This window comes from Moschus berezovskii, chromosome 11, assembly GCF_049115385.1.
Source record: "Moschus berezovskii isolate FMDL1 chromosome 11, NW_MosBer_1.0, whole genome shotgun sequence".
NCBI classification, from domain to species: domain Eukaryota; kingdom Metazoa; phylum Chordata; class Mammalia; order Artiodactyla; family Moschidae; genus Moschus; species Moschus berezovskii.
The window spans coordinates 10518279-10545499 of NC_142470.1; the positions used below are offsets into that span (position 1 = coordinate 10518279).

At 44.6% G+C, this 27221-nt stretch overlaps 1 protein-coding gene across 9 annotated transcripts in view; it reads left to right on the forward strand.

Annotated features, from left to right (window-relative positions):
* MAPKAP1 (MAPK associated protein 1) overlaps nt 1-27221 on the forward strand; it is a 243471-nt gene that overhangs the window by 189322 nt on the left and 26928 nt on the right. For all 9 annotated transcript variants that reach the window (XM_055400351.2, XM_055400349.2, XM_055400346.2 and 6 more), the window contains one exon: nt 11508-11648. In XM_055400351.2, the coding sequence (XP_055256326.1) occupies nt 11508-11648 (141 nt within the window). The remainder of the gene's footprint in view (nt 1-11507; nt 11649-27221) is intronic.

The following is a 27221-nucleotide window of genomic DNA, read 5'->3' on the forward strand; positions in this document are numbered from 1 at the left end:
TTAAAGCATGGTGTTTAGAATGAGGCAGACCTTAGCTGTACACTGCCACCTCTTACATTAGACAAATCAGGTCACCTCTCTGAGCCTCAGCTTCCTGTGCAAATGGAAGTGGTTTAATCCATTTCACAAGGTTGTTGTAAGGATTAAATGAGACAGAGGTGCTATTATTCTTAGACTTGTGTGGTCATCAACTTTGGGCTTCCCAGGTAGCCCAGTGGATAAAGAATCTGCCTGCCAATGCAGAAGATGCGGGTTCGATCCCTGGGTCAGGAAGATCCCCTGGAGGAGGAAATGGCAACTCACTCCAATATTCTTGCCTGGAGACTCCAATAGAGGAGACTGGTGGGCTGCAGTCCATGGAGTTGCACAGTGTTGGGCACAGCTGAGCAACTGGGTCATCATCTTTATGTTACAGAAGAAGAAACTAAGGCTTTAAGAAGGTGATTTGCTCATGGTCACATGAATAATAATTAGGGGACCTAGAAAAATGTGTCTTCTGTCCACTAAGTCTAGTGAAAGGGCTGAATCTAATTGTTTCCTTAAAGAAGTTGCATAGAAAGAAGATTCTTTAAATACCTGTTTAATCTCCTTTGCTCTCCTTTTCTTTTCAAGGAGATCTTCCCTTGTTTCGGTGCCTTAGTGAAGTCTCCCTAATTTAAGGCAGCAATGAGGAAGAGCTTTACCTCAAGGCAGGTAGACCCTCAGATAGCTGGATTGTGGCAGAGGAGCGTGTCTCAGGGCCACCTCCTCAGTTTCCCCTTGAAGATCCAGGAAAGAAGACACCTCCTTCTCAAAGCCTCTGCAGACCACGTGGCCATCATTCCCTGGGCTCTGTTAGAGTCCTTCTCCTTACTGCTATCTGATCACTGATTCCACTACATGGATTTCCCCACTCCCACACTGGACTGTGACCACTCACCCCCGCCCAAAGGGCAGGAACTAGACTTGAGTTCCCCCTACATCTCAGTGCCCATGGCCAGATGTGGTTCATTCCTCAGGAGGGGAGGGAGCCTTTTGAGACCCCAGCATCACCAGGCTGCTTCCTGGGGCTCCAAGGTACAAGTGTGTGATGACATTTAAAAGGAACTTGGGTTTGGGGTGAGTATCTTTAGATATAAGAGTTTCATCATCTTTAGGTACTTGGGATTTTTCTTCCCCCCACCCCCATCAGTGTGCTCAGACGCTCAGTCGTGTCTGATTCTTTGCGACCCCATGGACTGTAGCCAGCCAGGCTCCTATGTTCATTGGATTTCCCAGGCAAGAATCCTAGAGTGGATTGCCATGCCCTCCTCCAGGGAATCTTCCTGACCCAGGGATCGAACCCACATCTCATGTCTCCTGCACTGGCAGGCAGGTTCTTTACCACTGGCGTCACTAACTCCCATCAGTATTACTCAATTAAAAAAACAACTGTAGACAGTGAATGACTGCTTCTACTGCTGTGTTTCCATCTCCTCTTCTTGGTGCTTATTCTTAGCGGGCCAATCCCTCCTCCCATGTGTGCTCTGTGCCAGCCCTGGAGACTCCCTCGGGGTTCTCCTTGGCTTCTGGAGGGTTTGCCTTCTTCAGTTACAAATGACTAATCTCTCCAATTTCTATCATGTGACTTAAGTACCAGGGCTTTAAGCCTCTTTTATTATACCACAGCAGCAGTCCTCAAAAGCAGGAGAAAAAAAAAATGTGATCCTGCAAATAAACTCTTATTTACAAATGGTAATGACTTGTGGTGTTCGTGGTACATATTTTAGGTTGAATTACTGCTGAAAGCCCGTTACGTGTCTGCCTCTGGTGGGGGGAAACGTGTTCCCTGTAAGGGATTTTCTATATGGGTGAGAATTTTTTCAAGTAGATATTGGATAATAGCTCCCTGCTTGCCGCACACTAACAGAATTTAAATGAAACAGACACTGTATCCCCGAGGCCAGAATACCTGTGTCTCTGCCTCTTGCTGTCTGGTTGCCTTGGCATTGTGTTGTAGGGGAAAGGCAGGATGTTTGGGTCCCCAGCGTGTCCTTAGGCAAGCCCTCCTCTGAGCTCCATTTCCCTATCTGTAAAACCCAGTGGGAATCCCTTCCCTGTAGAGTTGTTTTAAGGATTAAATGAAAGTGTGTGCAGTAAATGCACGTGGTGAAGTGCAGTGCCCAGTGCGAGTCCAGCCACTTGCTGTGCCTGTGTGTCCAGACACCCCCGCTAGTCTGCGCTTGTGAGTGGTGGCCTTTTACCTCCCTGTCACTCCTCTTCTTCCTCTCGATTCCTAGACTTCCTGTGGGCCCCTTTGGGCAACAGCCAGCACCGAGGGTGAGTGATCCCTAGGGCAAAACACAGTGCTGATCTGACCTGGAAACAAGTGTGTGCCCTGTCCACACCGACTTCTTCAGCAGTGAGTGTCTGCCTTGTGCTCTTTGGGCTGAGAAGTCCCACATAAATTGCATTTTCACTTTCCCCCTCTTTGTTGAAAGTCCCCCCTTTTCATTTTATCATTAGGTAGTAATTAGTATTCAAGGGAAATTGGTCTTAATATATTAAAATTGGTTAAGTGCATTTAGACCTGTACCACAGCCAATGTCTTATTGGAAAATGTAATTGGGGACTGTGTGTATGTAATTAATTGAATTACAATTAAGAACTTTCATTAAGCGATACACTGGTACATTAGAGCAGTGAGGAAATGTGTTTGACGAGCCACAAACCCCGTCCGGGCTCTAAGTGAGGGCACAGAGATTTGTGTCCCTCTGGTGGGCTCCTGGCCCTGGACACTGCCCTGCAGCCCCTGCCTGACGGTCGAGTGCCGCAGCAGGTGACATTTCTGCAGTGACTCCCCTGAAGGGAGGTGGGGTTCTTCCAGCATGTGTGCCCTCATTCTGACTCTGGACTCAGAGAGAGAGATGCCTCAGTGTTGATCAGTTGTTACAGTTCTTAAGGTATTTTGTCATGTAAATTGTCCAAAATGCCCAGGCTCTTTGGAAGACTCCATTACTTTTCCTGTGTTTTGAACAGGGACAGACACAATAGGAGAAGAGGAAGTGAGGGGAATCCGGTCATCAGCCTAACTTCCAGGCAGACCTGTAATGAGCGAGTGGTTCAGACCAGTGCGTGGTCATGACTGATCCTGTATAGGCCTCACTCTGGACGTATGTTTGCTCATTCGTCCTCCAAACATGGATGGCCCCTCCTCTGGGCCAGTCACTGTCCTGGGACAGTAGAGAGGATACACAGCCCCCACATCACGGAGTTCACAGCTGCTCTGAGTGCTGTGAAGGGTGTGAGACTATAGGAGGGTGCTGGAGCTGGTGAGAGTAGGCCAGAAAGCTTCCTCGAGGAAGAATGAAACGGAGTCATTCAGATCATGAGTATGAAGAATGTTCCAGAAGCCAAGGGACTACTTGTCCAAAAGTCTTGAGAAAGAGCTTGGTTTGCTTGAGACGGTGTATTTGAATGGAGTGGAATGAAGTGAGAGGGGAGAGTGTGCTGAAAGATGAGACCGGGGGCCAGACAGGCACTTGGACGCAGAGCTTAAACCTCCCCCCGCCTCCATGATCCGCTCTTTTTAGGAATTCTACAAACCTGAAATCGTTTCCTTCTGATCACCTCATAAAACAAGATTATCCTGATTTATTGAGGGTCTGAAATCTCCCTGTGGAAAGGCTCTGACTCCAAGAGCTAAATCAATTAGGCAGTGACAGCATGGATCCCTACCTGGCTGCAGCACAGCAAATTCAGTGAAGGCTATGTCCTACCGTATGATCCTGGAGGCTTTGAAGAGATTACTGCACAGGGCATGGGAGTGCGCATGTGTGTGTTACAGTATATCACCTATTGATTATTTTTTAGAGACCAGCAAAAATGACTAGTAGCCAAAGGGAAGTGTTTAATAGAAGAGAAGTTTGGGGCTTATGAGTCTTTGGGGACTTAAAAGGACTTTGGGAAAAAAATGTAATGGATATAGAATGCTAAAGGAGAGTTTTTCTCCATGACTCACTGGCTCACTAGCTTTGAGTCTTACCAGAGGAGAGAGAGTTAGGTCTTATCCCTGATTGTTCTGGCAAAGCCAGGCATGGTTGTATTCTCCTTAGATACTGTTATGGCCCATGAACTTGTACATTCCCAGTCCACCTAAGGAACATTTTTTACCCAAGGGGTTGTGTGGTGGTTAAGGGCACAGTTTGCAGTTAGGCCTGGGTTCCTGTCCTAACTGCCGCTGATGTTTGTTGTGTGACTCTGCTAGCAGGATGACTTTCTGAGCCTTATTTTTCTCACTTGTGCAAGGAGGAGACTATTAGCCTACTTAAAGGAGCATTGAGAAAATGAAGTGAGATAATGTAAGTGCTGAGCGTAGTGTCTGCCGTGTAGTAAGCACTCAGTAAATGTTCGTTGCCATTGGAGTTGTTGCTGAGGCAGAGTCCCTGTCTGGCAAGGCGTCTGAATGGAAAAGCAGGATTAGTGTGTCAGGTTCTAGTAACTGAGGTAAAACACAAGGGATGGTGTACAATTCAGATACTGTTATGGTTAACGTGTGCCATCAACCGCATTCAAGCCACCAACAGCATTTATTGAACATCTACTCTGCACTCTATAAGATAGAATGTTCTCTCCCTCAAGGAGCGCATAGTCCAGAATAGGAGTCCAGATACTTATCATGTAAGACACTTATCATGAAAGCCTTCAGCAGAGGGTGACAGGATTTCAGGGAAAAGATCAGGAAAAGACTCCATGTGGATTAGACCTCTAAGTGTATAAATTTTAGAGTGGAAAGGACGTTCTGGCCAGATGGTAAAACTGGAACAAACTCCAGTTTGGCTGAAGCCAGCATTGTCTATCTGGGGAGTAGCAATAAGGCTACAAGATAGAATGGGACAGAAGGTAGTTTGTTTACTCTTCAGTCATTTGCACAACAGTATTTTACTGCATGTCAGGTCCTGAGATGATAGTGCCTCTCTTTGAAGACTTTTCCCCCTCCACCCACACCATTTTATTTTCCACGACTCCCCTTCATAGACTCTGCAGCAGCCAAGTGCAAACACTGCTGCCATCCTCCAGTGTTCCCAAAGCACTAGCATGGCTTCTGGCACATAGTTGGTGCTGGGTGACTGGGAGGAAGGGCCACCAGAGCCATCATGCTACAGAGAGTGTACATATGAACTGCTCTGCTGCTTGGTCACTCAATCGTGTCCGACTGTCTGCTACCCCATAGACTGTGGCCTACGAGACACTTCTGTCCATGGAATTCTCCAGGCAAGAAGACTGGAGTAGGTTGCCATTCCCTTCTCCAGGGGATCTTCCCAACCCAGGGATCAAACGCAAGTCTCCCACATTGCGGACAGATTCCTTACCATCTGAGCCCCCAGGGAAGCCCACAAATAAGGACGTAGCAAAGGCACTGAACTTCGCTTGAGCTCTAAAGTTGGCATGGATCTTTTTGGAGATGAAAGATAGAAGTTGCTTTAACTTCTAACTAGATGAGGCCTTTTAGACTTGACCTGAGACTCATTGAATCATAGAATGAAGTTTGATGTTCCATGTAGTTTGTGTCCAGGAACATAAGACATCTGCTGGAGGCGTCCATCAAGCTCATGTGAGCTTTAATTTAATCATTAGTGCTCATTTGTCTGAAAGAAAGTTATGTATGTACTGCCTCTGAGTGTCTCCCTCAGCTCCAGTGAAATCATGTAGTATATGAAAGTGCTTCTTAAACAATATTAGTTGTGATTAGCCTTGAACTGATGCCTGGCAGGAAGCCTATTCCTCTGGCAGTGTGTGTACAGGCTTTGTTTGCGGTGGCTATCAGGTGTGTAACACAGGTACACAGCTGTACTTGCACTTTTGTTTCCCATCGCGGTTGTCCAGATGGGTGTCCAGGGACAATGAAGACCTGGTGTAAGAACCAATACAGGCAGCAATTCCCAAACTTTTTGGTCTCAGGACCTCTTTATATGCTTAAAAATTACCGAAACCCCAAAGAGCTCTTGTTTATTGGGTTGTATCTCTTTATTAGAAATTAAAAACTGAAAGATTTTAAATTATTTAAGAATTAATTAAAAACAATGGTAAATCCATTGTGTGTTAACATAAGTAACATGTTTATTAAAATTTTTTTAAATAAAAATATTTTCTTATAAAAATGTAATGATAAGAGCAGCACTGTTTTGTTTTGGCTTGGGTTTTTTTTTCTTTTCCTTTCTCTGAAAAGCATTTATTTTTGTACCATCAGGAAGATAAGTTATTGACTAATCTTCTGAACCAGTGGGCAACTGTTTTCTGTATTTGCAAATTGCTGTAATGTTTGGCTTGGAAGACACCAGGATTTTCATATCTACTTCTGCATTCAGTCTGCTACAACACATTGTTCTGGTAAAGAGGGGAGTATTTCAATAGCCTTTTCAATAAGGGTGCATATGAATTTTTGTTACTCTACCAAAACTCAGGTGGTAGTTAACTTAAAAGTTGGTTGCAGTGTGGAATCAGAAACGTTATCAATGAACTTCTTATTACTTTGTGCTCTTGCAAGATAATAGATGTAAAAGGGCAAGTCATGCCTGACTGTCGTTATTAGGAAAATAGTATTGAGGCTATAGACCCACCTCCCCCCACACCCCGACTTCCCTCACCACGCCTGGGGCCCTGAGCTGACCTAGAGGTGACAGTTACCCACGCCTCAGTCCCTGTCCTTGCTACTGCTCGTAGGAGCGTGGTGACTCAGGAGGGGAAGAAGGGACAGGGGTCTTGATAGATCTGTCCCAGCTCTGTCTCTTGCCAACAGTGGAACCTCGGGCTAGCTTCTGAGCCACTCGGGACCCTCAGCATCAGAGTTCAGGTTTGAACCCGTGTCTCTGAATGCCGTGTTCCAGGTTCTCTCTGGTGACACCCAGCCCCAAGGCCACACCTTAGCCCTCATGCTCTCTCACCACCTCGCTCTTTCTTTACCTCCTCCTCTCCCCTTCCTTTTGCCCCTTCTTCCCGGGCCTGGTTTTGCCATTAAGACAAGTGCTGCTCCTTGTTTGCTCTTTCCTGATTCCTTATTCCAGGCACCTCAGCTCCTTCCTTTCTCAGATTTTCTGGTTGTCCCTAGGTGCTTTCCGTATCCTGAAAGTGCTCTCTGTCATCCTTCCAGAGCCTGTTGTCAGTCCATTTGAGCTCCTGTGCTCAAGTCACTTTTAGGCCCCACCCCAAAATTTGATCTATCACAATACATCTTTGAGTTATTGCAGCTCGAGCGTTTTGACACGATACATTATGGTAATCCATGGCACATAGAGACATGAACACTCCCGACTTTGACAAAATGCATTGTGAAGTCTTTGAAGGCACCATTACAATTTATCTTGTCATTCACAAAGAGACCCAGTTCAGCATTAATGTAGATGAACACAGTGTGGCTTTTGTTTCATTTAATTGCTTGTGACCTTTTTAATTGCTAATTTAACAAAATACCAAAGGGTTATATTTCAATTAAATTAACAGTTTGGGGAGTGGTTTTTTAATGTTTATTTTTAACATATTTGGGTTCTATTTTTTTTACTTTGAGTAGATAAAAATGTCTCCTCTTAACAGAAGTGGTTTTGAAATGTGAAGTTGATCATATAGTAGTATCTTTTAATATGCACATGGTACAGTGCCAGACATCTTTCATGTGTGGTTGGACTCATGCCTTTTCAGAAGGATCCAGACAGTAAAGGTGTACATGCAAAGTCAGAACCTGTCTGGTAAAAAAAAAAAAAGACATGCTTTTAGTGTAGCACTCTGCTTCAGATGTGTGCCTTTAGAGGACGTGTCTGTCATGTCTGTCATTGGGCACTTCTCTCTGCCTTGGCGTGTTTTCTTGGTACTCTGTAGTGAGTTTGTAAGTTCCTGAAGATCAGGAACCCTGCCTTCTCCTCAAAAGTGTGCCTTCCCAATCCAGCACACTGCAGGCATGGGGACAGTAGTTGCAGATTGCATGGCTGACTGATCTGTACACACACACGTGCCCCCTCCAAGCACAGGCACTCCTAAGCCTCCTTTGAGAAGTGGCACCAGAGTTCCAAGACCAGAGGCTGTTCCCATTCAGCAGATAAACCTGCTTTAGGGTGAGTGGCACATGTCAGAGGTGAGTGCAGGACTCTTCCTTCCTTCTCCACTTCTCCAGTGCAGTTACCCTTCTGATCATAAAAGTAAACAGGCCCCTTGTCAGAAGGGGCCAGGCTCAGAACTCACCCAGGGATCAAGAGGACTTAAACCCCCAAATGGGATATGAATTTACACTGTCGGAAAGTAGAGGTCAGTGCGAGAAGCATTAGTGCATTGAGCCAGCTCCAGCCATCTGCGTCTTGAACAAAATTAATACGAGGAAATTGACAAGCCCTGCTGGTTATTCCATAGCTTTAAGACCTCTACTAAAATCCTATCATCTCATCTGCCCATTATTAACATTTCAGCAAAATATAAAGTTTTCATTAATCTCCCACAGCAAATTTAGGAGTGAAAACTGGCACTTGTTTGAGCTTTTAGGACTACATTAGCTGGTGTATTAAACAAAATATGTCATTCTTCAGGAGCTTCTGCAAGAAGCTAAATCAATTTCCAGCCATATTTATGCACCACTTTATCTAAAAGCATCTGAATTATCATTTACAGCTAAGATGCTTTATTAGCAGCTGGCATTGAAATTGCTCAGTAAAAAATTATATGTCACGTTATAGTAATTTTTAAATTGGTTTTAATCCAACATCATAAAATGTAAAACTCTTAAGTATGGTTTTTTAAAAATATAATTGGCATTTTAGCATAAATGAGCTGTTACCTCTTTTCAAATCAAATACCTGCAATATTTAGAAAATACTAATTAGTAAAGAAAACAGAAGTTCTTGAGTTAGGTTGTGTCTAATAATGGCATTTTTCTCAGAAAAGATGGCTTTCAGTGATTTAAAACATGAAAGGATTTTAGTATTTCTCCAAAATTCTCAATTTAGGAGTTCTAAAATAGAAATAAACACATCTTGGCAGTTCTGTTTTAGTAAAAGGTATATTTAGAGAAAGTGAATAACTATTCAATACTTTAATTTCTCCTCTTGGCTTGGAATGTGGATATTACTAGAGAAACCATATGATCACAGCATTTCTATCCAAAATCACAAGTGTCCCAGAGAAAGGGGGCAGGTTGCCTAGTGGGCCTTGCAGAGGCTGAGTGCCACTGTGTCCATCCTAGCAATGTGATGTTGGTTAAGTCACGAAACCTCTCTGATTCTGAGGATATAGTGCTTGGTGTTCATCCAGTAAATTGCTATTGAGCTCTTGCTTTATTCTGTACGTGGTAGCACTAGCAGGGTCTGGGCGACAGTGTTTAATAAAGCAGTCACTCTGTCTCTGCTCTTGGGGTTACAGTCTAATGGCAGAGACAGGCAACTACTATCTGTGATAAATAACCTGAAGGGAAATGCAGGGTGCAGTGACAGGAGGAGCTGAGCTAGACTCAGGGTTCCTTGGAGTGTCGCCTGAGTTAAGCTCATCAGAGGGGTGGGGAGGAGGCCAAGAGGGAGCAGAAAGGGGAGAAGGGTGTCCTGGGCAGAGAGGGCAAAATGTGGGCCGTGTCCCAGGCGTCTGTGACTGGTGAGACTTAAAGGTGAGGCTGCAGCCCTTCTGAGGGGAGCGCATCGTTGTAAGTGCTAGGATGGTCCAGGCTGGCAAGAGTTGGCGTGTTTGGAAATAGAATATCCAGTTCCTAATAAATCAGTTCAATGTGAAGGCATCAGAAGCCAGCTTTGACTTAAAAGCCTGCCCTGTAAACAGTAACTGTGGGAAGGAAAGTGTGTAATTGGCAGGCATAATAGAATTTTCCAGTTTTATGCCCAAACCTAGAGTTTTACATTCCTCCAACCCTGTGCCAAGGAGTTCTCTCACAGTTTCCCTGTGGACCCAGCTCTGGGTTCTCATCACAAGGCCTCAGGCGCCCCACTCTGGCCTTTTCTAGACAGGTGCGTCCTCCCCCCAGCAGCTGCGCATTCAGAGGACCACATTCCAGACTTGGGAGTAGGGGGTGACAAGAGTTAGTTTAGCTTTACTTGTGTGACATGCCTTCCAAAGCCTTGGCTTCTTCATCTGTATGATATGAAAATTCTAGGAACTACCTGCCAGGTTGTCTTGAGACTTGAATGCATGTGTGAAGTACTCGGTGCCATGCCTAATGCATGAGTACTCCCATGTACTATTAATAGCTATCATCATTATTATTGATTTATTTGTTTAGCAGAACTTAGTGAGAGCATGCCAGTTCCCTGCCCTGCTTGCAGGAGAAGATGTAGAGATGAATAAGAAACTTCACTGATTCTCACAAAGCTCCCAATTTAAGAGCAACCACTCAACGATTCTAGCGCAAGGCTGAACATGATCCACTGTGACAAGAGAATAAAAATAACCATGACTGCTATTTATTACGTGTATTGTATGTTAGATTCTTTCAGTACATTTTGATATTCTATGGATGGCAGGTTCTAGGGTTCAGAGAAATAGTCACATGTCCAACGTTATTCTTGGAGACAGAGCCAGAAGTGGAGCCCAGGTCTTCTGGCTCCAGAGTCCAGTTTAAACCAGCTGCTGTGGAATTCAGGGAGAGCTAGAATCTGACTAGCCTGGGCAGAGTTTTGACAGAAGGGATGTTCTAGGCCAAGGGTACCACATGAGCAAAGGCCCAGAGGTAGAGAAACCGAAGCTGTACACAGTCTGAGGAGTTTGAGAATTGCTTAGAGAAGGTATGTGTGAAAAGTGACAAGTGGGAAGTTTTTGTTTCAGCAAGACTGGACAGCCTTGATTGCTTGACTGAAAACAGTGTGCTTCATTCAGGAGGCCTTGGGAAGCCAGGGAGGATTTCTGAGCTCCAGTCTTCTTATTTGTCCCCAGTGTCTGAGTGCTTGGTGTGCACAAAGCTCTGACTAGGCATTTGATGAGTGAATAACTGATCAAAGCTTTAGAAAGACAAACTGGAAAGTCCTGTAGGAGCTGGATTGCTGCGGATGGCCAGGAAGCCACCGAGGAGACTGCCACAGCCATCTGGGTGTAAGTAGGCTCGTAGCTGAACCAGTGGAGGCTGTGGGCCACGGGACTCAGAGCTGATAAACAAACGGTTTGAGAATCTTGGGAAGGACAAGGATTCTTCAAGGAGCATGGGTTAGTCTTATGGTCAGGAAAATTATTAGTAAAAGAAGCAAGAATCTGAGTAACTGTGTTTTTGTGACTTTGATCTACTCTTGTGGAGACAGAGCTTCTGGTGAGCAGGAGTTTTCCTGCCCTCTGTATGGCTGCTGGCCTGCCAAGGGGCTGCCATAGAACAACGCAGTGTTTGTGGAATTAATTGTTGAGTGATTAATATGTTACCATTCTCTGTTTACTGGAATGGCATTATTAAGTCATCGCTCAGCCTTTTCTTTTCCAAATTAAATAGCCCATATTATTTTAATTTATCCCAGAGCATTTTAAAGCAGACACCATTTGCCAAGCCTCATGTATCTTTATGTGTTAAACTGCTTTTTCCTCCCCAGGTTCAAGGGCAGACGGGGTTTTCGAGGAGGATTCGCAGATTGACATAGCTACAGTACAGGATATGTTGAGCAGCCACCACTACAAGTCATTCAAAGTCAGCATGATCCACAGACTCCGCTTCACGACCGACGTCCAGTTAGGTAAGCGCGTGGACAGATGACAGACTTTCTGTAAGAGGTCAATGTTGAAATAGGGAGAGAAACAAACTGCTGCTTTTGTATGACCTGAATGACGAACGGTAATTTGTTTTCAGAGCAAACGTTGAAACAGTGAAATTTAAAGTCACTCCTTTTTGCCACCTGAATGCTCTGTCTTGTCTTCTTTTTTATGAAGCAGAAGATTAGAAATAGAGCTAACTTGAGACTCTTTTCAAACTGATTGACTTCTGTGGAGTTCCATAATTTCCATTCTGTAATTTTCTCACATCCTCTCCTTAGAACTGCTTTGTAACATCACCACTTGCCTGTTCTCATTCCATGAATTCATTGCTATTCATTCATGCCTTTATTCAGGAGGTTTTTTTTAATGATCTCAGAAGCTATATTTGGATCCTCACCAGATAATCTGGAACTAAAATTCAGTTAATATGTGGGGTTAATTTGTTTCCATGAAGTGCTGAATTTCTATTATGACTTAAACCTAACAGGAGTAGAAAAAGTGCCATGGTTGTCAACATAATATGAACACCACACCATTCTCCTCCTCATGGCCATTGCCTAGAGGTGCCCTCACGTGTGAGTGCTTTAAATGCATTACTAAGCTACCTAAAATGTAGGTACTTTACCATCTCTATCTGACAGAGAAGATATTAAATAGATGAGGTGCAGAGAGGTGACGTCTCATGCCCTCACTCACACAGCAGGTGGTTTCAGTGAAGAATCCTGGTCTGGCTAATGTGAGTGCCCCCATTTCCTAACAGAGGATGACGGGAGACGGGCAATGGGTACAGGTGCCAGGCTTTCTCAGTCAGGGAGCTGGCCTCTTCCTGGGCTCTGCTGGGACCTCAGCCACACCACCGCTTCCTGGGCATCCTTTACTTCATGTGTAAAGGGAGAAAGCTTGAATTCTAACTCTGAGACTCATGAATGTTCTATTGAAACAAAGGTTTCATACGTGTCTCATAATAAAACCTTTTCTTACATGGGCATTAGTCTGGCTAATTTGTAATAAGTCTCAAAAATCTCTCAAATATCTCTTACCAGCTTGACTGACAGGAGCTTGAAGTAAGCTGACAGTAGCTTAGTAATTAAGAGATGAGGATTGGAATCACATCTGGTTTAAATTGTGACTCTGTCAACAACCAGCCGTATTAGGCAATGTCTTAATCTTTCTGAGCCTCTATTCTGTTCTGTATAAATGGGAATGTGAGTGTGCCAGCTTCTTAGGATTACTGTGGGAAACAAGTCAGATACTCCATCGAGCTTAGCCAAGGCCTGGCAGTTGGTAGACCCTCTTAAGTAAGATCTGTTAGTGGAGATGCAACATAGTGGAAGCTTGGAGGACAGACTCAAGATTTTGAAGTCTCGGTTCAAACCCTGACTCATGAGTTAGCTGTATCAACCCAGGCAAATGATGCAAAGCTATAGTCTCCTCCTTTGTAAGATGAAGATAATAGTATCTATCTCACAGATGAGTTAATTATGGGAACCAAATGTCTTACCACACGTGGAATACTTAGAAAGGCACCTGGCATGTAGCAAGTGCTCAGTAAACATCAGCTTCTAAGATGATGGTGATTATGCCAGACTAAATAGAGAAATTAGCATCAGAATCTTAGAATCAGAACACACAGAACCCATTTTTTCCCGCTCTTTATCCCTCCTCACAAAAAACCTCCAAAATGGTACAAAAGACTTATTTAATGTTGATTGTTAAAACATAAAGTTCTTCAGTGTTTTTATTTCTAAAGGTGCTTTTTCTGGTATCTCTCATAGAAGTAAGAATGATGAGGCTGCTCAAAAACAAGCCAGAAAGGGGGAGAAAGTACATGCTGTACAGTTCCCTCTATATAATGTTCAAAAATACACAAAAGTAATCTGTAGACTTAATGACAGTGGTTATCCAGGGCTGAAGAGACCACAGTGACTGGAGGGGGAGCATCTGGGGTGCTGGTAAAGTTCTGTTTCTTGGTTCGGGTGCTGATTACATGATTTCTGTAGACTTGGTGGGAAAGTCAGGTTTTATATAGTCTTAGAATTTATGCACTTTCTGTTTGTATATCCTCAGTTAAAAGTTTGTGAAGATACAAGTGCTACTCATACATCGTTCATGCTTGCCTGAAGTTCTTTCCCAGTAACAGAAGGTCTGCTTTTTCTGAGTGGTTCTAACTTTAAGAAGCCCAGTAACTAGCCTGAGTGCAGCCGAGATAGAAATCCAGGCTACAAGGTGGGGATTCTCCCAGGCGAGCATAATCAGCAAACCCATGCCTGCTATTTCCCCAGGTGGAAAACAGTGCCTTGGAAAGAGAACCGATAGTGTGGACTTCTTTCCCAAAATTTTTTCTGAAGGGTAAAAGCCAAACTTGAATTCATCAGATTCTGATCTGTATATTCATTCAAAGGGAAAAGTTCACAAAAGGATCTATGCCAAGACAGCCAACTCTGCAAGGAACAGTGGGTTTGAATCCCAGCTTTACTGCTTACCTGCAGCCTAAGCTTAGACACGTTCCTTCCTCTTCTAGTCTTCATGTTTGTCATTTATGAAGTGAGCATTATAATGTTTACCTGTCAAGACTGTGTCTGAAAGTGGCCCACAGGAGTTTATCTTAGTGTTATCATTGTCTTTAGTATTCATTTTATTCATTGCTTTCTCTCCTGAGATCACTCAGATTAGGTAGTGGCTCTATTGGCAAGGGGCTTCCTGTGGCTCAGCTGGTAAAGAATCTGCCTGCAGTGCAGGAGACCTGGGTTTGATCCCTGGGTTGGGAAGATCCCCTGGAGAAGAGAAAGGCTACCCACTCCAGTAATCTGGCCTGGAGAATTCCACGGACTATACCGTCCATGGGGTCACAAAGAGTGGGACGTGACTGAGTGACTTTTACTTTCACTTTCTGTTGGCAAAGTCATGGTGTGGACTTGTCAGGTAGGCATGGATGATGCTGGTAACCCAAGTATCTCTCTAGAGCATTGGCTCTCAGAAGCGAGGTGACTAGAAGCTGGTTGCGGTCAGCTCTGGATGTTTCCAGGGACACCCATAGCGCCCTCTGGTGGAGAGTCACAACTGAGGCACTTCTAAAATAGGTATCAGCATTTGTTTCCATTATGAATCTAAATTTAGTCTTTAGTATTATAAGCAAAAGCTTCATTAATTAATCTTAAGTACAGTAATTTTGTGACAGTCAGATAACCATGCCCATGAGTACTGTATCATGCAGTGGATAAGTCCACTTCCTATTCCCATGCACATGAATGCAGACACTTCCTCCCTGGAAAGCAAAGGTAGCACCCTCTCATTCTCACAACAACAAAAGCCTGCACGCAGCACTGTCCAGAAATGCTTCCTTTCTGAAACAGAATCAGCTGTGAAGTTCAGGCAGCACACACTCTTTATGAGCAGTCAAGTGAGCAGCTGGATTCCGAGATCAGTAAATAATTTATTTTATTTCAACTGACTAGCCAGGTGCTTCAGATCTTTCCTGACACTGATGGATGGTCTCCTCTGCTCGTCCATCCTGTGTCAGTCAGAGCAGAGATTTCGCTTGCCCCCTGTGGCAAGTTCTTCTAAGCGGTAAGTGTCTGTGTGCGGCATTCACCCAGCAGTGCTGCTGATCCCAGAGAATACCAGCTGTCCACTCGGAATGAGTGGTACCTGAGAACACGTTGTCGCGGCTTGGCATCCCCGGGCTCCACGGTGCTGTCACAGCGGCTTGCCTCCCGATCAAGGAGCAGGGGCCGATGTTCCAGTTTTACCATCTGCCGTTTGTTTCTGCAAAAGTCAGGGGATAAGAGACTCAGATTTTTGATCTGCAAGACCCCAGATTCAATCGATTTTCCACCAGACTTTTATATGAATAAAAAACTTTATTGGAGGCCATCCATGAAATGTGGGGCAACGATCTAATCTTTTTAAATAACATTAACAAGAAAAATTATAATTTTTAAAGTGAAGTGAAAGTCACTTCAGTCACCTCTGACTCTTTGCGACCCCATAGACTATACAGCCCATGGAATTCTCCAGGCCAGAATACTGGAATGGGTAGCCTTTCCTTTCTCCAGGGAAATCTTCCCTACCCACAGATCGAACCCAGGTCTCCCACATTGCTGGCAGATTCTTTACCAGCTGAGCCACAAGGGAAACTCTATAATTATTAAAGGAGATCCCATTTATCATATGCTTGCTATATGCCAGGCACTCTGCTGGTCACTCTTACATGCGTTGTCTCCTGTGATCATAGGACTTTATTAGATAATACTGTTACTATCTCTGGTTTTTTATGTGAGAAAAGTGGGGTGTAGGGGAAATCTAGTAAGTAGTGAAGCTGAGATCAGAACTCAGGACTGTCTGAGGCTGAGGCCTCTGGCTAACCACTGGATCATTCCTTGAAAGCAGATCCTCCTTGCACCAATACTCTATTCCTATAACAACGTATGGTATACAATGAACTTTCACCCCTTTACCCTATTTAATTGACACAGCACATTGACAATGCTATTCCCATTTCATGAGAGAAAACTGACATTTGGAGGAGTTAATGAAATCCCATGATGTATATAAAGCACTTAGTGCTTACTGGCACTTAACTGTTACTTAACAAGTACTGTCTTGCCCTCCCCTCAGTCATCACATACACAGTAGGATATCCATCCCAGAAGCAGAACTGGGACTGAAACTCAATCCCATACACTCAATCCAGTCCGTCACATGACAGACGCCTCGGTCGTTAATAATGTCCCTTCACCAGGGAAGTGATTACTTGCAGTTGGCCCATTCCAAACATTCTGCACATCCTTCACTCTTCTCCCTCCCCTGGCATCTGGAGGTCAGTGTCAGGGTAGCATGTGTGCTGCTAGTCCCTCCTCCATTCACGCTGTTGACCAGTCACTGCACCTCTTCCCTCTGGGCACAGACCTGACCCCAGAATCCTTTCCAACACAGCCCAGAAGCAGCACCCACCAATCAGTTGGTGTTGGTTCTTAGGCTGAAATCTGTTTGCCATCCTTGCTCTACCAGCCCAGAAAACTCACCAGACAAAGCCATCATGCCTGACCATTCCTGCTGCTGCTGCTGCTGCTGCGTCGCTTCAGTCGTGTCCAACTCTGTGCGACCCCATAGATGGCAGCCCACCAGGCTCCGCCGTCCCTAGGATTCTCCAGGCAAGAACACTGGAGTGGGTTGCCATTTCCTTCTCCAATGTGTGAAAGTGAAAAGTGAAAGTGAAGTCGCTCAGTCGTATCCAACTAGTAGCGGCCCCATGGACTGCAGCCCACGAGGCTCCTCTGTCCGTGCGATTTTCCAGGCAGGAGGACTGGAGTGGGGTGCCATTGCCTGACCATTCCTATATTTCCCAAAAACATTTTTGGATTTTTTTTTCATCTTGTCTGCTTTCCTTCCATTTTGGGCCTAAAAGCACAGATGCACTTTAAGTGTAGATCTTGCTTGAACTTATACCAAGTTGAGATTTTTTTTTCCATTAACTTGAGCTCCTGTGTGCTTGACCACAGAATCAGGCACTAAGACACGGTTGCTAGCCAGACATCCCAAGGCTGGCAGGTTAAAGTAGGTTTAGGGAAACTGACTCTACAAGCGTCAAAATGTAGACTTCCTTGATGGTCCAATGGTTAAGACTCCGAGCCTCCACTGCAGAGGGCACAGGTTCCATCCCTGGTTGAGGAACTAAGATCGCGTTTGCCACATGGTGTGGTCAAAAAGTTAAAAAAGAAAATGATCAGATGACAAATGCCAGCCATGATCTAAGAAGCCCATGATATACTATGAGTAAGTTCTTGTTAGCTGGCTTACAGAAACTGAATTAATTATGACACACCAGCCAAGGGGCCGCCTATTGTAAGAATCAAGACATGGAAAGTACCTGTCTTGGTCCCCTTAAAGCAGCAGTGGTCCCCTAAAGCAGCGGTTCCTACCATGATCATGTGTCAGAATCACCAACTCCAGGCCTCGTCCCAGATCCATTGGCTCAGAATCTCCACTTAATTGTGGGGTTTGGGAAATGCAGTCTTACAGTATTCAAAGAGCTTTTTTGCCCCTTATCTCTTTGCCCAAGGCTTGTTTTTACTGATTGGGCAGGTCATCCTGGTTTTCCCAGCACAGGTCTCAGGCTGAGAAGTGTTCTGATAGTCGTGCCACTTGCGCTAGTTGAACCCTTCACCTTCTCAATCGTCAGTATTGACCGTCTCCACATCACTAACAGAAGATGTTACTGAACATATAATATACCATGAATTCCATCCATGTTATTATTGTGTAAGATTATAAAATAACCTCTACCAAAAATTTCCATGGTTACCTCCATTCTCTCTTCATAAAACAGTCCATACACATAATCATAACACTTGTGATCACAGTAGTTTGTTCACAGAAGTATCAAGTACAATAGCACATACTAGAGGGCTTCGTCTTAAACCAGCTCCAGTCAAGTTTGTAGTGGCTGCCCGGAGCATTGCGCTGAGGTAGTATCTCAGGCTGCCTCTGAGAGCATCGTCAGCTCAGTGATTGATTAAAAATGTCTGCCTGGGCCTGAGCATGACGAGAGGCAGCGTGTTTGCCATCTGATGTCTTTCCCCGAGTTGTAATTTAATCCATTGGTCAGTACCTCCAAGCCAGCCCTCAAGAGAAGACCTTATCACAGTGTTACTTTTAATGCATAGCACGCAAACTTAAGAAACACATTACAACACAGGACTGCCTGAGTGAAACCTATATCTGTGGCCTGGGCTTATTACTCCTCAGGCTCACTCTGACACTAAAAGTAGTTCATGTGGCTGTTTGAATAAAATATATGCCCCTGTTACTTTCTGCTGGAGTACCTGTGGAGTATAGTTCAAGTAATGACACAATCCTGAAATGTGTGGTCTTAAGAAACTGACTGATCTTCCTTCCGTGTTTCCATCTCAGGTTGAATACTAAGGAGATAACCCTTCTCCATGCAGAGACACTAAAATGTTCTTGGGGAGACGTGCATTGTGCTTAGCTCCAAGATCCCTGGATCCACTGAGTAATTTGAGAATGCAAATTCTAACATTCTAAGTACTCATAACAATAAGCTAGTAACAGATTCTAGTAATAGATGATGATTCTCTTCCTATTGCAGCAACATTTTCTGAACCAAAAGTTGGAACAGAATTTAACAAATCCTAGTGAAGCTGTGAAGTAGCAGGACAGACACTATCCAGACTTCCTCTGGAAAATGTCTTTACCACATTAGTGCTTAACGCAGTGATCAAGTCAAGGGAAAATCTCCCAACGGAAAATGACAGAAACTTAAGGGGCTTTTTCTAACTGTATGCTTTCCTCTCCACTCCCAGATCTTCCCTTCTGAGAATCCCTACTGGCTAATCCAGGATTGCTAATGACAATGTGCCATGCTCTTCAGATGGCTAAGAAAAAATTAAGAACTGGAAAAAGTGGATAACCACTGGCACAATAGAAATTAATGGGAATCAGATAGGTGGAAGTTGACCAAGGTTCCATATTCTTTTTACCATTTCCTCATCCTTGGCACTTGAGCTCCACCAGTGTACTGAGCATGGGGAAGATCTGATGTTTCCTCATTCTGCGGGTGATTAATTGTAAATTCTCTTAAGAAACAACATTACTGCTTCCTCACATTTAAGTTCACCTGAGGTATATTTGCTAAGTTGCTTCAGTCATGTCTGACTCTTTGCAGTCCTTTGGACTCTAGCCCACCAGGCTCCTCTATCCGTGGGATTCTCCAGGCAAGAATACTGGAGTGGGTTGCCATGCCCTCCTCCAAGGGATCTTCCCCACCCAGGGAGCAAGCATTGGCAAGTTCTTTACCACTAACGCCCCCTGGGAACCATGTATTTACCAGGAGAATATTTAGTTTGGGAACCTAACTTCCCCAGTATAAAATCTTTGCAGCAGCCTTCTCTACAGCGAGAATTTAGCCCTCATCCAAGGCTATTTAGTCTACTGAGATTAAATAGTCCAATGTCTTTAGTAAGCTCCACTTAACTAACTAACTTATGCTGAGCACTGTGCTGAGTTCTGTACAGACATGGTCTCATTCATGGTCAGGCCACCTCTGAGTTTGCATTCCAAGGGTAATGGTCTAGTCAAGTATAGCAGGCTTGTTCCCAAGTCTCTAACTGATCATACATTGAAATTGGCTGCATTTAGCTCTGGACCAAGAGTGGTTTGGGGATGTTTATCCACTTAACAGAACCAGTGATCCACTTGATCTCAAGAATGTAAGGTTCTACTGATCTCGTTTTGGATCCGTGATAAATTGTCGGAGACTGTGCATTTTATACTGCAGTGCATTTGATCATTATAAAAATGCATAGTGAGATACACTGGGTCTTTTTAAGCCCTAGCTTATTTGTTTGGGGAAATGAATTATGTTGTAGCTCTTGTCATTAATGGGTGACATCAAACAAGGCATATCCCAGCCCTGTGCCTCAATTGCTTCGTATAGAGAATGAAAGTCCCAGACTGGGTGATCTCTTAGGTCTCATTAAGCCCAAACAGCCTGTGTATCTGATCCTGTGTATAAATTCAGAAAAGTTTCAAAGACTTCCCTGCCTGCTCTGTGGATGCTATCGATTGCTATATAGATTTAGCAAAATCCACTCTGGCAAGGAGTTGTTCAGTGGCCCTCCCAGGGGGCTTTTTCAGGCTTTCGCAGGCTATAGGTAACCGGAAGACAAGAGGATTGTAGAACTGTGTAAAAAGCAACTCTGGGATTTAACAGCGGTGGGGCTTTTGTAGTCTCAGACTCATGGTTGTAGGAAATTGATGAATGAGCCACAGCTCATGATGTCTGAGCAAATAAACAGTAACTCAGGAAATACACTGAGGTGTGGACTGTTAAATGCCCTAATTTTTGCCGATCTGGTGTTTCAGCTTCTTGGAAGGACATTTTAAGCGTGCCCTGAGGGGGGCTGTGCCTTCTAAGAGTCACACATGCCCCTCTGGGACAGTAGGGAACAGCTGAGGGGTCAGAACACACACTGGACTTAGTCCTATAGACCCGGGGTTCAGCCCCAACTTTGCTGTTTACTAACGTGACTCACCCTGGTATGTCATTTCACCTTTCCATGGTCATTTTTAGTAGTAATTCTGATACTGATTGAGCCTTTATAATGTCCCAGGCACTCTGCTTTTTTCTACATGCTTAGGCCATTCTACCTTCATGATGCCCTGGAAGTTGGTACTGTTTCCCCATTTTACAAGGCAGGAAGCTCAGGCTCACCAAGGGAGACTGTCACTTTGCCCAGGATAACATCAGCGGATCAAGATCTCCAGATTAATGACCTGGAGACCATGCAGGGCAGGGGTTCCCTAGCACCAGGGTTTCCACAGCTTCAGGTGTGAAAATGTTCTTCCTGATTTTGAATTGAACTCTTGGAGGTTGCCAGGAAGAAATTTGCCCTCTTGGAGATAGGAAGCTATTGCCAGGATTCATGGGGTTGAGAGCATTGGTCTCCACAATTGGACAGTCATTCTGAATCCTGGTACTTCCCATACTGGGGTATAGAGTGGGTCCCTGAGAGAATCACCCCCAACCCTCACCCCAGACTAGGGCCTGGCAGGTCCCTTGTTCATATCCCTCCCGTGACTCTCCGAGCTCGCACTCATCCTGACCATCATCTCTTGATCTGTGTCACATCCCTTAGCCTAGTGCCTGACTCCGTATAACAGCAGTCATGGGAAGTAGTAGTAGGTGTCCCTGTGTATGTGAATTGCTCAGTCGTGTCCAACTCTTTGCAACCCCAAGGACTGTAGCCCACCAGGTTCCTCTGCCCATGGGATTCTCCAGGCAAGAAATCTGGAGTGGGTAGCCACTCCCTTCTCCAGGGAGTCTTCCTGACCCAGGGATCAAACTGGTATCTTGTGCATTGCAAGCAGATTCTTTACCATCTGAGCCACTAGGGAAGGCCACTAGCTATGGATTAAGCACTGTTGCTGACACTTTTACAAGTCTTATTTCATTCAATCCTTATAACAAGCCCACAAGGTGGATTCTATTATTGCCAGTTTTTAGCAAGTTTCCCAAAATCACAGCGTTAGAAAATAGGGAAGCTGATCACCAAAGTCAGTATCAGGACTGTCTGACTGCAGAGTTCCCTGTCCCTAACCTCTGTGCCACTGCCTTGAAATACAAACTGGGCTGTTCCTGCCCTCCTGATAGAGATATGCTGAACTTGTGATAAGTTGCTCCACATGAAAGGACCCAGCACAGAGGCTGTCCAGAGTAGGTGCCCAGGCTGTGTTAGCAGAAATAATGCACAGGGCTAATTTCCTCTTAGGGAAATCTTTCAGTTAGCTAAAACAGACGCGGGTCTCCTGATGATAATTCTAAGGCCGTGAACAAATAGTCTCCCCAGAGAGTTGTGTATACGTTAGAGTTGCATTTTTGTTTATTTCGAGCTGTCTTGTTAAGGAAGGATTTATACGCTGGCGTTGGTGTAGGACAGCAATCAGGCAGTGTTTTCTGCTTTGACAGTTGGTGTGATAGTTTGCTCCCAGTGAAGTTTGACTCACTGTATCTGGAAGCTGTCAGAAGTGGGAACATGAAAAGGTCATGACGGATGGCTTTGGATAAGTGGGTTGGGGAAGAGAGCTGGTAAAGGAGACAAATAGCCTCCCTTGTTTCCGAGGGAAGGGGCCAGCCCTGGCTGCTTCAGGCCAGCCTGCGTCCTCTGTTTCTCCTCACTGGCCAAGCCTGCTGGAGTGGAGCCTCCCAGGCACCGTCGGTCAGAGTGGCACCCGTGTTTGCAGCCCTGTGGGTATCGGAGGACTGCTCAGGGGAGGCCGTCTCCAGTTTAGGATCACTTCTCATCATTACCAGTTACAGAATTTAACGTACTCTTTTCCTCTCATGTTTTAAAAATTGGGAAAGGGTACTGAATTCTAAAGTAGGAACCAACCGCCACAAAAAAAATCAACTTTTAAAATATTTGTTTTTATTTTGGTGAAATTAGCCCTTGGCCAGAGTTGACTTAACCAATGAAGCATATCCTTTTGACCTCTTCTCTATAAATATTTTCCCTGTCCTTTTCACCTAACATCATAAGAATTTTTCCAAATCAGAGCTTTTTTTATACATAATTTTTCATGGTCGTATTGTATTCCCACATGGTTGTCTTAACTAGTCCTCTATTGGCCATTTAAGGTAGAGAAATGTAAACTTAATAGAAACCAGCTTTCCCTTCTCTTGGACATTTATTTATCATTTGAATTACCTGTTAATCATGCATAAACAACATTTTCAAGGAATGCCTCTGCCTTTCCGTCAGAAGAAAGTGAAATTGTTAGTCACTCAGTCATGTCTGACTGAGTCTGTGAGACCCCATGGATTGTAGCCCACCAGGCTCCTCGGTCCATGAGATTCTCCAGACAAGAATACTGGAGTGGGTTGGCATTTCCTGCTTCAGGGTATCTTCCCGACCCAGGAATCAAACCTGGGTCTCCTGCACTGCAGGCAAATTCTTGACCAGCTGAGCCACCAAGGAAGCCCTTTTCTTCAGAGACTTGACACAAAAACTTTAGCCAAGGAAATCAGAACCATGCTCAGTGGTTGAACAGAAGAATATTGATAGAACTTCATGCTTCAGTCTGCCACTTATGAACAAAATTAAAGGTGTCCATTTATTGGCACATTTGAATATTATTTGTTCCTTGGTGAAAATGGAGAGAGAAGACTAAAGACTGGGTGAGGAGCAGTGGGGTAAGTCCCACACTCGGGACCCAGATGGCTCTGGGTGTGAACACAGCTTTCCCACTTAAACGCTCCCCAGCCTTGGACCAGCACCTTTCCCTCTCCTCAGTTCAGTTCAGCTCAGTCGTGACCAACTCTTTGCGACCCCATGAATCACAGCACGCCAGGCCTCCCTGTCCATCACCAACTCCCGGAGTTCACTCAAACTCACCTCCATCGAGTCGGTGATGCCATCCAGCCATCTCATTCTCTGTCGTCCCCTTTTCCTCCTGCCCCCAATCCCTCCCAGCATCAGAGTCTTTTCCAGTGAGTCAACTCTTCGCATGAGGTGGCCAAAGTATTGGAGCTTCAGCTTCAGCATCAGTCCTTCCAATGAACACCCAGGTCTGATCTCCTTTAGAATGGACTGGTTCCCTCTCCTAGCACAGGTTATATACAGCACCTTGCACAGTTCTGGCAGAATAATGGTGGGGCTGAGAGGACACGTTCTGGAACCAGGTTACCTGGCTTTCTTCCCATTCCGGCTCTTGCCTCTGTGTGAACTTGGGCAAGTTACGTCTCCTCCCCATGGTTTCAAGTTCCTTATCTATAAAATAGAGGAAAACACAGGAACCGACCTCATGCGGTGGTTGTGAGACTGGCATCAATGCAAACAAGGGGTTCCTACCCTTTGTGGCGCAGAGTTGGTGCCAGTTAATGCCTCACCACCCTTTGCCCCAGACTTGGCCTGTAGCACCAGCCTCCAAACTGCTCTCCTCTCCGCCAGGCTGCCTTGTCCTTTCAGCTCCCAGGCCGGGCCTGAGAGGTCTGTTTGCTTCATGCTGAATTCTGCAGTGGAGGCTGGATGTGCTCAGGACAGTGGGCTCCGGTGGTGCTACCGCTTGTCCGGCAGGAACAAGCAGGGTCCTGTGAAGCCATGTGCCCTGCTTTAAGAAGCCAGACTCACACACATCTCAAGGAGGGGGAGATTATTTAATGTAGAAAAGGATTTTTCCCATCAGGAGAGATTCCCCTACAGGCTTCTTTAAATAGTGACTCCTCTAGGCAGGCAAGTGTTTTACAGATCATTAACTGCTTGACTGAAAGCCTGCAGGGCAGAGAAAGTTAAAACTAAAGTGTTGGGAGCCCCTGCCAATTACAGATCAATCCAAAATGAAGATAAAGTATCTCTGAAACTAGAAGTCACTGGGAAAATGTGATTTGATTCAGAAAAAATCTGATTTCCATGCAGCTGTTTTGAAATACACCACTTGTTTCAATGGTGTTCCACCTGCCTGCCTGTCTTGATCCTAAGGCATTCAACTCCCACATCTTCATCCCCTAACCGCAGACTTGGGGGGTTCCCCTTGGTGAACAGTGACTGCACAATAACCCCAGGAAAGGGTGTGTTTGGGAAAGTGTTCTCGTGGTGAAACAGAGCTTAGGCTACTGATGCTGAGATACAGCCCATAATGGATGAACTCTACAGGAACAATTTGCAGATAAAAATAATAGAAGTTAAAGTGTACTTTACATGATAAAAGAAAGATGAAAGAGGATGAGAGTCTGTTACATCTGAGATGGTTACGAAAGTCCTGCTTTGTGGAGTAGGCTCTGTTGAAAAGATTGATGCAATGGGGAGTGACCTTGGCTTGGAGCAGGAGCTGGTGATGTATGTATGCGCATCCCTCTGCTAAATGGACCCAGATTTGTAGCGCTAATATACATGGGAGCCCAGAACCAAACTCAGTGCGGCCATAAATCAACAGCCACTTTGGGTGTCATTTCTGGTTTATATTCCACTATTGTTCTATCACTTTAATTCATGTCACTATCATCTTTTCATCTGGAACAGTTTTATATAATTTTCCAGTGGAGTTACCTGACAAATCATATCAAATTAACAAGCTACATTAACAATATTGACTGACTACGGCTTCAGGAGTTCCAGGGCCGTAGAACAAAATTTTAAAACCGTGTCTCTCTGATGATGATCGTCCCCCTCCCTTTCGGAGAAAGGAATGTGAGGCAGGGTTTATTCTGCAGAAGAGATATGCACATTTATTTCGCTCTGCTCGTTCTGACTTTTATAAATGTCAAAATAAGAAGCAGAGGAAAGTGGGGAGGGGGGAGCCACTTACATCCAACAACCGTGGTGTAAGTACTTTTCTTCTTTCAGGGAACTATAGAAATGTCCAGATCTTTAACAATTAATGACCAAATTGGAGGGAAGAGTGTGACTGGGTAGTCGTAATCTATTTTAAGTGAAATGTAATAAAATCAGTCTCCTGATGCATTCTCACCCTTCTGAAATCATCTAGAACTGAACGTCCAGAGTCAATTGGGCTGATGACATTATGCCTAATTGAAATATGGCGTTCCTGAAAGATGCCTAATGATAAATTCCAGCATTCGATTAATTAAAAAAATACCAATTGTTCATCTTTTCCTAAGACCACACAGTAATGACTGGGGTTAAGCAACTGAACTGCGGGGTCTCCTTCACATATGGCAGGTGATATTGTGCTTTAGTCTGTCCAGCCTCCTGCCTTTGTCTGGCTGCTATCTGGGATTTCTTTATTCATAAAATAAAATGGAGATGAGTGGCGTGCGTAGCACAACTCATCACTAGGATTTTGTATTTCTGTTTTTAATTTTAAATTGGTCTGACTGTGGTCATTGTGGTCTCTTGGTTTTTGTTTTTTAATGTAGCTGTTTCTTTTATCTGCCTTATCTTTTGGCCTACCAAGTTTTCTCACATGATAGTTTAAAATTCCTGAGCGTGATCCATAGGATGAAATATGTTAACTCTGGTTGTCTTTTCTGTTGCAGAATGTACATTCGGTGATTTTAACGGTTTCTTATACCTTCATTTTGCTTGTTCTCACTTTGACCCTGACCTTGAAACTGTGGCCTAAAAATTAATTACTTTTAAGATTCCTTCTGGGGCCCACTCTGGAAAGATATTGAAGGGTTTCGTTTCACTTCATCAACAGATTCCTCAATTTTCAGTAAAAGGGAAAAGACAGCTTCTAGCCTAGATGTTATGTGTCAGGCTGGGCACCGTCTGCTCGGAGATCCAGGAGAGTATTGCTGTGGTTTCCAGGGTGGTCCCAGGACACCCTCCCTCTCTGGCACTGTCATGGTTCTCCCAACAGCTTTGCTCCCGGTCACTGCGCAGTGTGTTGTCTCTCAGGGCTCTGAAAATGAAACCTGAAGTCCCCATAGTTAACATTCTGGTTCCCTGTTAGAAAGCTTTTGTTGCATAAAGTGCACACCCAGGGCTGTCTCCCTTAGCGGAGGAGCAGACCCTCCACAGCCTGAAGCTTTGCGCTTGGAAGGTTTTACGTGAAGCACCTTGTGGTCCTCCTGTGACTTCTTTAAATATGCTGTGGACAGTTACTTAGTGTCAGAGAGTTCTTTAGCGAGAGATAAACATTTCCTGTGTTTAGTGTGGAAGATTTTTCCAGGTCAGAAGCTCTTCATTGGTAGCCTGACTGTTTAGGCATAGGTGATTTGACAGCTCTGTCTGCCCAGCCCAGATCTTCTACAACAAAACACAGTAGAGACCACTGATCAGAATTGTTTAAATGAACCTTACCTTACAGTTTATTTCATTAATGATATGTAGGTAAGCTCTATATTATATCATTTCCAAGAAGGAAAGCTTCATAATACCTTCGTATATGGATTTTGGTTGCTGCCCGTCTCCCCACCCCGACCCCGGCTCACCCACCCAGGAGGCCAGATGAGCGGCTTCTCCGTGCCATTTGGAGTCTCCTTACATCTGTCTTAAGAAGCCCATGGCATTCCCCAAAGCCCTAGAGAGAGTTCGTGCTCGTTCAATTTAGGATTTACAAAACAGGTCAGGTGA